This window comes from Zophobas morio, unplaced genomic scaffold (assembly GCF_036711695.1).
Source record: "Zophobas morio isolate AGI-343-1 ecotype UQ-CSIRO unplaced genomic scaffold, CSIRO_AGI_Zmor_V1 ptg000021l, whole genome shotgun sequence".
Classification (NCBI taxonomy): Eukaryota; Metazoa; Arthropoda; class Insecta; order Coleoptera; family Tenebrionidae; genus Zophobas; species Zophobas morio.
In genome coordinates, this window is record NW_026972126.1 from 23,560,338 (window position 1) to 23,570,521 (window position 10,184).

Here is a 10,184-nt window from a genome sequence, read left to right on the forward strand (position 1 = left end):
CAGTATTAGGATTTTTCAATATTTAAATTCTTGGGCTTTTCTATTTTTGACTTCTGGATTTTTCGATGTGTCTACTTTTTTATTTTTTCGATTTTTCAATTTTTGGATTTTTCAATTTTAGATTTTTCAATCTTTTGATATTTCAATTTTTCAATATTTCTTAATCTTTCGATTTTTCGACTTCCTGGTTTTAAATGTACTCTTTTTCAATTTTTCGTTTTGTTAATTTTTCATTCCCGATTTATCGAGATTAGATTGTTCAGGTTTTCGATTTATCAGTTTTTCAATTTTTTATTTAGGCCTATTTCGGTTTCTCAGTTTTTCCAGTTTTCCATTTTTTCGTTTTTTGATTTTTCCGCTTTTCCAATTTTTCAACTTTTAACTTTTAGTTTGTCGATTTCTCTATTTTTCCGAATTTTTAAGTTTTTTTAGATTTCTCGATTTTTCGAATTTTCGATTATTTTAATTTTTCATTTTTTTCTCACTGTTAATATCATACAGTGTATCGAAAACAACTACAAAAATTGTCACTAAAAACATTTAAAAATTCATACATAAAGAATTAATTCTTAGTTAAACAAAATATGTAAAATGATCTAAATATGTACCAAAAAAAACAAACCAAATCGCTTCTGAACGCTTAGAGTCGACATTGGCCTGAACGCGCTCTGGTCTGTAGATCAAACAAGTTCTCAGGCGACGAGTCGTAGCGAAACAAGTTTTTTTATTTATTTATAAGGGTGTTTTTGCAAAATCAGCCTGTATGTCGCATCTATATTAATCTATGCTTTTATTCTTGTAAAACTTTACAATTTGGTTTTCATGGCCTACACAAGTTGGCTTTCAAGCGATTGGACCTAGTCGCTTTCGTTAACTTGACTTTAACCACACTAAACACATCCACAACTAACGACGTTTCCGGAAACCCAATACTCATTTTCCACATCGCTTTAGCGTTTCCTTCCACAACAACTTTATCAGATTTCCACTCCCACGTTTCGTCAAAAGTCTGCAACAAAATCGTACATAAATAAGTAAAATTTCACAAATACAAAATCGCACGTTTGCGTAAACCCGAAGCGAACGTCCCGTGCGGAAAACGACGACATCGAAACAGTCCTTTTTCACGTTATACACAACTGCTTCTTCTATAAACGGTTGGTGGCTTTCAACGAAATGAGCCAAGTATAAATCAAAACTAGCGTCAGCTGCTTTTTCAGCTCGAAGCTCCTGCCCGTTACAAATGTTCGCAATGTCTGAAATTTCGGGCACTTTTAGTCTGAAATGTTTCCTGTATTGTAAACTGGTTGCTAAAAGACGGTGTGTTACGATGTCGGCGTATCTTCTTATAGGCGACGTGAAGTGGGTGTATATTGGAAAACCGAGACTGAAATGTTCAAAGGAGGCATTCTTGGAAGTTCCACTACATATGTACTTTTTTTTGTGCATGCACTTGCCGACGAGACGGTTGAGGACCACTGCGAAAGCGTCATCTACAAATAAAAATTTTAAGAAAATAATCTATATGGCGTTTGAAAAGTAAACCGATGTTGTATTTGTCGATGGATTCCTGGATTTTCTTAGACGACGAAACTTCAATATGGATTCCCAAGGACTGTAAATTTTTTTTTAGACGAGTTATTTTGGCAATGTTTGGTGGTTCATGCACTCTAAATAAACAAATAATAATAATAATAATAATAATAAAAAAATAGATCGTAAAAATCGCACGCAAATGTTTTGAGCCTATGGGCGGATCATTTTTGGCGGTCGTCACCGAAGGAGGCGGTCCAAATCGTCCAAGGGCAGAATTTGTAGGTAGGCTCAAACCACAACGAAATTTACGTGTTGACCAAATTCTTACCCTGAATTAGTTTTAATTTTATAAATACTTACTCTGAATTAGTTTTAATTTTATAAATACCCTATCTAAAATGTTCAGAATATGATGAGTCTATACTTGTGATTTACCATTCCATTAATATTTTTTGGATTTGTTTATACATACAGGGTGACTCAAAAAAAATAATGACTGAGTCAATTTATTTTATTGAAGAAATCAAGAATTGCAAAACTGAATACTTTGAAATCTTGTCAATTAGTTAGAAAAAAAAACCTGTCCTGCTTTAATAACATCGAGAATATGCTCAAAATCACATTAATATTAGGTCTAATTGTGACAACCATTGTTATAAAATTCACATTAAAGTAAGTCACGGACATTTTTTGAAAAGCAAAAAAAATGTTCAGTTTATAAACTTCATAATTTTGATTTAAAGTTTATCAAATCGAAGAATACTTTCAAAGCCACGATCAAAATGTATTTGCTTATCTTCGCCAAAAAATGCATGACGCCATCGTAAAATTTGATATGATGAGTCTATCCCTGTGATTTATCATTGCAGTAATATCTTTTAGATTTACTTATACAGCCTGTCTCAAAAAAGGTCACTTCGATTTTCGATTTTTCGTTTTTTCGACCAACAGTTTCATCGAATTAGATTTTTCAGTTTTCATTTTTCTATCAACTTTTCGATTTTATTACTTTCTAGTTTGCTGATTTTTCAAATTTGCGGTATTTTGATTTTTCGAGTTTTCAGTTTTTTCGTTTTTCGATTTTTTAATTTTTCGTTTTTTTGATTTTTCGATGTTTCGATTTTTTAATTTGCCATTCTTTCAATTTTCGACTTTTCGTCTTCCCATTTTTAGATTTTTTGATTTTTCTGTTTGTCAGTTTTTAGACTTTGCAGTTTTTTTGCATTTTTCGATCATATTTTACTTTCCAATTTTTTTGATTTTTGAATTCTCGATTTTACGTTTTTAATTCTTCGATTTCCGATTTTTCAATTTTCCGGTTTTTTAATTCTTCTATTCTCGATTTTTCGATTTTCCATTAATCATAAAATTTTTCGATTTTTCGGTTGTTTTATTTTTCGACCTTCGATTTTTCAACTTTCGATTATTCGATTTTCCATTTTCTGATTTTACGATTTTTTGATTTGCGATTTTTCGATTTTCATTTTTTCGATTTTTTGATTTTTCAATTTTTAGGCCTTGCAATTTTTTTACTTTTCGCTTTTTCGAGTATTTGTTTCATCGAATTTTCGATTTTTCGACTTTTCGATTTTCGATTTTTCGGTTTTTCCATTTTCCGATTTTCGATTTTTCGATTTTTCATGTTTAGATATTTTTCTATTTTTTTTTATTTTTCGATTGTTCTGTTCGTCAGTTTTGAGACTTTGCAATTTTTACTTTTCCACTTTTCTATTATTTTAGTTTCGGATTATTCGATTTTTTAATTTTCGTTTTTTTCTTCATTTTTCGATTTCCGATTTTTTAATTTTTCGATTTTTCGGCTTTTTAATTTGTCGATTCTCGATATTCCGATTTTCGATTTTTCGATTTTCCAATCTTCGATTTTTCAAATTCCAGTTTTCGATTTTCCACTTTTTGATTTTACGATTTTTCGATTTTTCTGTTCGTCAGTTTTTAGACTTTGCAATTTGTTTACTTTTTAATTGTCGACTTTTAGAGTTTTCAATATTATCAATTTTCGAATTTTCGGTTTTCCTATTTTTTGATTTTTGATGTTTCCATTTTTCGGTTTTTTGATTTTTCAATTCTCGGTTTTTCAATGTTGCAAATTTTCGATTTTTCAGATTTGTGAATTTCCAGTTTTTCGATCGATCTACGTATTAGATTAATTGAATTTTCGATTTTCGGTTTTTCCATTTTTAGATTTTTGATTTTCCAGTTTTATATTTTCAGATTTTCTGTTTTTCGCATATCTGATTTATCGAATTTTCGATTTTTCGGCTTTTCGATTTTTCGATATTTGATTTTCGAATTTTCGATAGTTCAGTTTTCCATTTTTCAGCTTTTAGACTTCAATTTTTTTACTTTTCGATTTTCCAAATTTTCGAGTTTCAATTTTCAGATTTTTGATTTTTCGATTTTCTTTTTAAATCTTTGAATTTTTCGGTTTTGATTTTCGAATTTTTGATTTTTAATTTTTCCATTCTTCGGCTTTTAGACTTCAATTTTCTTTCTTTTAAATTTTTCGATATTCTATTTTCCGCTTTTCAGAATTTTCGATTTTCAGTTTTCAGACTTTCGATGAATAGAATTTTGGATTTTTCAGTTTTATGATATTTTGATTTTTAGAAAATTTGAGTAGTCGAATTTTCGATTTTTCAATTCATCGATTTTTCTATGTTCAATTTTTCAATTTAAATTTTGCGATTTTCAATTTGTCCATTGTCGATTTTTAGAATTTTCGGTTTTTCAATCTTTCCATTCTCAACTGTTAGAATTTTGTTACTTTCCGATTTTTTGGTTTTCGATTTTCCAATTTTCAGAATTTCCAAGTTCTTTATTCAGATTTTCGATTTTCCACTTTTTCGATTTTAGATTTTTCGAATTTTTGTTTTTCCAATTTTTTGCTTTTTCGATTTTTCTGTTCGTTTCAGTTTTTAGACTCCAATTTTTTTTTACTTTATATATTTTGATTATTTTAATTTCCGATTTTTTTAATTTTTGTTTTTGATTTTTTTAATTTTCAATATTACAAATTTTTGAATTTTCGATTTTTTGGTTTTCCCGTTTTTCAATTTTCGATTTTTCGATTTTTGAGGTTTGTGAATTTCCACTTTTCGATCGACCTAGGTATTTGATTAATTGAATCTTCAATTTTTTGATTAGCCATTTTTAGATTTTCGATTTTTACGATTTGTATTTTTCGATTTTCTGTTTTTTGCATTAGTGAATTTAAAATCCTATCTTAAATGTATAAAATATGATGAGTTTTTATACTTGTGATTTATCACTGCATTAATATTTTTTAGATTTGGTTATACAGGGTGTCACAAAAAAGTTAATGACTGAGTCAATTTATTTTATTGAAGAAATCACGAATAGCAAAATTGAATGCTTTGAAATATTGTAGATGTTTTGAAGTTTTTCTAAGCATGGTAACTTTTTCGAAAATTTGATTAATATGCGCAAAATCAAAAATCTGAAAAAAGGAAATTCACAAATGCAAAAAACAGAAAATCGAAAAATACGAATCGTAAAAATCAAAAAATTAAAATGGCTAATTAAAAAATCGAAAATTCAATGAATCAAATACCTAGGTCAATCGAAAAGTGGAAATTCACAAACCCCAAAAAACGGGAAAACCAAAAAATCGAAAAGTAATATTGAAAATTAAAAAAATCAAAAACAAAAATAAAAAAAATCGGAAATTAAAATAATCAATATATATGAAGTAGAAAAAATTGCAAAGCCTAAAAACTGAAACGAACAGAAAAATCGAAAAAGCAAAAAATTGGAAAAACAAAAATTCGAAAAATCTAAAATCGAAAAAGTGGAAAATCGAAAATCTGAATAAAGAAACTTGGAAATTCTGAAAATTGGAAAATCGAAAACCAAAAAATCGGGAAGTAACAAAATTGAAGTCTAACAGTTGAGAATAGAAAAATTGAAAAACCGAAAATTATAAAAATCGACAATGGACAAATTGAAAATCGCAAAATTTAAATTGAAAAATTGAACATGGAAAAATCGATGAATTAAAAAATCGAAAATTCGACTACTCAAATTTTCTAAAAATCGAAAAATCATAAAACTGAAAAATCCAAAATTCTAATGATCGAAAGTCTGAAAACTGAAAATCGAAAATTCTGAAAAGCGGAAAATAGAATATCGAAAAATTTAAAAGAAAGAAAATTGAAGTCTAAAAACCGAAGAATGGAAAAATCAAAAATTCGAAAAATCAAAACCGAAAAATTCAAAGATTTAAAAAGAAAATCGAAAAATCAAAAATCTGATAATTGAAACTCGAAAATTTGGAAAATCGAAAAGTAAAAAAATTGAAGTCTAAAAGCTGAAAAATGGAAAACTGAACAATCGAAAATTCGAAAATCAAATATCGAAAAATCGAAAAACCGAAAAATCGAAAATTTGATAAATCAGATACGCGAAAAACAGAAAATCTGAAAATACAAAACTGGAAAATCAAAAATCTAAAAATGGAAAAGCCGAAAATCGAAAATTCAATGAATCTAATACGTAGGTCGATCGAAAAACTGTAAATTCACAAATCTGAAAAATCGAAACTTTGCAAGATTGAAAAACCGAGAATTGAAAAATCAAAAAACCGAAAAATGGAAAAATCAAAAATCGAAAAATAGGGAAACCGAAAATTCGAAAATTCATAATATTGAAAACTCTAATAGTCGACAATTCAAAAATCAAAAAATTGGAAAGTAAAATAATCGAAAAATCGAAAAGTAAACAAATTGCAAAGCCTAAGAACTGACGAACAGAAAAATCGAAAAATCGTAAAATCAAAAAGTGGAAAATCGAAAACTGGAAATTGAAAAATCGAAGATTGAAAAATCGAAACATCGAAAATCGGAATATCGAGAATCGATAAATTAAAAAACCGAAAAATCGAAAAATTAAAAAATCGGAAATCGAAAAATAAAAAAAAAACAAAATTCAAAAATCGAATAATCCAAAACTAAAATAATAGAAAAGTGGAAAAGTAAAAATTGCAAAGTCTCAAAACTGACGAACAGAAAAATCGAAAAATTAAAAAAAAATCGAAAAATATCTAAAAATGGAAAATCGGAAAATGGAAAAACCGAAAAATCGAAAACTCGAAAAATCGAAAATTCGATGAAACAAATACTCGAAAAAGCGAAAAGTAAAAAAAATTGCAAGGCCTAAAAATTAAAAAATCAAAAAATCGGAAAAATGAAAATCGAAAATGGAAAATCGGAAAGTAACAAAATTGAAATCTAAAAACTGAAGAAGGGAAAATTCTAAAAAGCAACAATCGAAAAAAGCAAAATTAAAAATTGAAAATTTGAAAAATGGAATATCGAGATTTTGAAAAATCGTAAAAATGATAATCGAAAAATCGAAATGCTCAAAAATCGAAAATTCGATTAATCAATATTCTAAAAATCGAAAAAACGGACACAAATCCACAAATCTGAAAAATCGAAAATCGAAATATGAAAAATTAAAAAACCGAAAAATTGAAAAATCCCAAATCGAAAAATGGAAAAACCGAAAATTCAAAAATCAAACTATCGGAAAGTAAAATAATCGAAAAATGGAAAAATAAAACAAATTGCAGAACCATAAAAACTGAAACAAACAGAAAAATCTAAAAACCACAAAAGCGGAAAAACGAAAATCGAAAAATCGCAAATCGAAAAATCGTAAAATCAGAAAATGGAAAATAGAATAATCGAAAGTTGAAAAATCGAAGGTCGAAAAATAAAACAACCGAAAAATGGAAAATTTAATGGTTAATGGAAAATCGAAAAATCGAGAATAGAAGAATTAAAAAACCGGAAAATTGAAAAATCGAGAATTCAAAAATCAAAAAAATCGGAAAGTAAAATATAATCGAAAAATGCAAAAAAATTGCCAAGTCTAAAAGCTGACGAACAGAAAAATCCAAAAATTTAAAAGTGGAAAGACGAAAAATCGAAAATTGAAAGAATGGCAAATCAAAAAATCGAAACATCGAAAAATCAAAAAAATGAAAAATTAAAAAATCGATAAACGAAAAAACTGAAAACTCGAAAATTCAAAATACCGCAAACTTGAAAAATCAGAAAATTGGAAAGTAATAAAATCGAAAAGTTGATAGAAAAATGGAAACTGAAAAATCTAATTCGATGAAACTGTTGGTCGAAAAATCGAAAAATCGAAAATCGAAGTGACCTTTTTTTGAGACAGGCTGTATAAGTAAATCTAAAAAATATTACTGCAATGATAAATCACAGGTATAGACTCATCATATCAAATTTTACGATGACGTCATGAATTTTTTGGCGAAGATAAGCAAATACATTTTGATCGTGGCTTTGAAAGTATTCTTCGACTTTCGTTCCATTTCAAAATTTACTCTTTGTATATTTCAGTGGTCACAACGAGTTCACTAACTACGCTGAAGTATGCAAAGATTAAATTTGTCACCGAAAAGATGTCGGAAGTAATAAATTATCCTATCGGTCGAAGAACGTTCGGTCCGGTGTTACACCTCGACCCAAGAGAGACCGCAGTAAAGGATAACAAATGGAACGGATAAAATAAAGCGTCAAATATGATTGATAAACTTTAAACCAAAATTATGAAGTTTATAAACTGAACATTTTTTTTGCTTTTTGAAATGTAATACACTTCAAAAAATGTCCGTGACTTACTTTAATGTGAATTTTATAACTATGGTCGGCACAATTAGACCTAATATTAGTGTGATTTTGAGCATATTCTCGATGTTATTAGAGCAGGACAGGTTTTTTTTTTCTAACTAATTGACAAGATTTCTATGTATTCAGTTTTGCAATTCTTGATTTCTTCAATAGTATGTATAAACAAATTTAATGGAATGGTAAATCAAAAAGTATAGACCCATCATATTCTGAACATTTTAGATAGGGTATTTATAAAATTAAAACTAATTCAGAGTAAGTATTTATAAAATTAAAACTAATTTAGGGTAAGAATTTGGTCAACACGTAAATTTCGTTGTAGTTTGAGCCTACCTACAAATTCTGCCCTTGGACGATTTGGACCGCCTCCTTCGGTGACGACAGGCAAAAATGATCCGCCCATAGGCTCAAAACATTTGCGTGCGATTGTACCTCAGGAGAGTTAACTGCGGAAAATAGTGATAGACCCTTTCTGCTACAGTAACATTGGTTAGAAGCATAAGCTCTTCTACTAGTTGCTGCGACGCAATGTATGCTTGTTTCACCAATTCAATAGGTTCTCCAGTCACTTGGTCAAGTCGAAACGTGACAGAAGGTGATTGTTTTCTCAAGCCATACTTTCTACGTCTTTCTTCTTTGCATTGTAGTGCAACTTTTTGAAGAGCATTCACCGCTTTGCTTAAATCTTGAGGTGTGAAGCCGTGATAAATCGGTGGAAGGGAGTTTCTATCAAAAATTGTGTTAGGAGCGTCTAGGAGCATCTGCGCATGCGTGTAAGTTAACTCAGCACAGGAGTTAATAACGCTTTTAGCACCTCGCTTACGCAGAACAATACCATCACGAGTTGTTTCATAAAATATAGAAAAAGTGAGTCTTTCTTTGTTTGGTTCTAAGGAACACAAAGAACACAAATCGTCGGGTAGCATATTGTACGAAGCGTTTACTAAGTAGACGCTTGTGGCTTTTGTTTTGACAGTCTCGTCCAATGCGGTGCCTTCTTTCAAATAGTGCGAAACGTCAGAAATGTGAACACCGATTTCGTAGTTCCCGTTCGGTAATTCGTGCCATGACAACGCATCGTCCATGTCCCTAGTGCCTGAATTATCTATAGTAAAAACGCATTTCATTCGCAAATCTTCTCTAGGTAGATCGGGTAAAAAGTGTGACGATAAACCGATACCACAGTAGGCGGTAAGGCAAAACTCTTTCAAAATTGCTAAATTTTCACACTTCAAGTTGCCAGAAACTCCTAAAACCTCTATAATGTTTCCTTGGGCTCGTTTAATTTTGATCCATTTCCATATCTGCGCAACGCATAAAACGTCCTTAAAGTGCTCTGGGTGTAAGTCGAAATTTTTGGGCCACTGCGACTTGTGGATGCTCATTTTCGGAACTCTTTTGTCTCTTGGTGAAAATAAAGCGAAGTTGGTGTTGTTTTCGACTGGTGTCAAAAAACCCACCGCTAGTCTTGATTGCACCTAAACTAACACATTAACAAAGACAAAAATTTGCTTTGTACGACTACCTTTTTGGAAATAAACACGACTTGGGGTCCTTTTTGATTTTCCGAATTATTCTCCTCCATTTGCAAAATTACTTCGTCTCCATCCAGGGCTCGATTTCTGTCAATAAACGAAGATATAACGTAGCAGGGTCCAGACGAGTTTTCCGTGGTGACGTATGACTGTTTTGTAAAATTGGGATTTATGCGTAGAATCCCTTTAATGAAGTGTCCTGTCCTCAAACCGTTGTTTGCTTCTTCTCGGGAGATGTAGTTTGGGTAACATTGTGCCAGCCCAGATTTCTTGTTGTTTGATTCGTCGTGTTTTTCTGTTTCTTCTTGTATTTTCTTTTTTTGTTTCGCAAAGTGCGTCATTTTGTACTTCACAGTCATAAAACACGCGACCAACTGATAGGGTTTTGATGTTCTCGCATACCCCATTGTCCATT

General features: G+C 30.0%; 1 protein-coding gene across 1 annotated transcript; it reads right to left on the minus strand.

The window, feature by feature from the left end:
• Positions 1-771: 771 nt before the first annotated feature.
• Positions 772-10,140, minus strand: LOC135132161 (DIS3-like exonuclease 2). The gene is made up of 5 exons (XM_064060143.1): positions 9,760-10,140; positions 8,667-9,712; positions 1,546-1,670; positions 1,063-1,493; positions 772-1,009 (listed from the first exon to the last, which is right to left on the minus strand). Exons 1-5 carry the CDS (start codon positions 10,126-10,128, stop codon positions 821-823), a joined length of 2,160 nt encoding a protein of 719 aa, XP_063916213.1. The 5' UTR covers positions 10,129-10,140; the 3' UTR covers positions 772-820.
• Positions 10,141-10,184: the final 44 nt, after the last annotated feature.

Bases quoted from the DNA above. Each gene is read 5' to 3' on its own strand.
- LOC135132161 (XM_064060143.1), bottom strand. From the start codon at position 10,128: ATGACTGTGAAGTACAAAATGACGCACTTTGCGAAACAAAAAAAGAAA. The intron at 1,671-8,666 runs GTACAATCGCAC...TTGTTTATTTAG, and splicing joins CCGCAGTTAACTCTCCTGAG to AGTGCATGAACCACCAAACA. The intron at 1,010-1,062 runs GTGCGATTTTGT...ATTTTGTTGCAG, and splicing joins CGCTTCGGGTTTACGCAAAC to ACTTTTGACGAAACGTGGGA.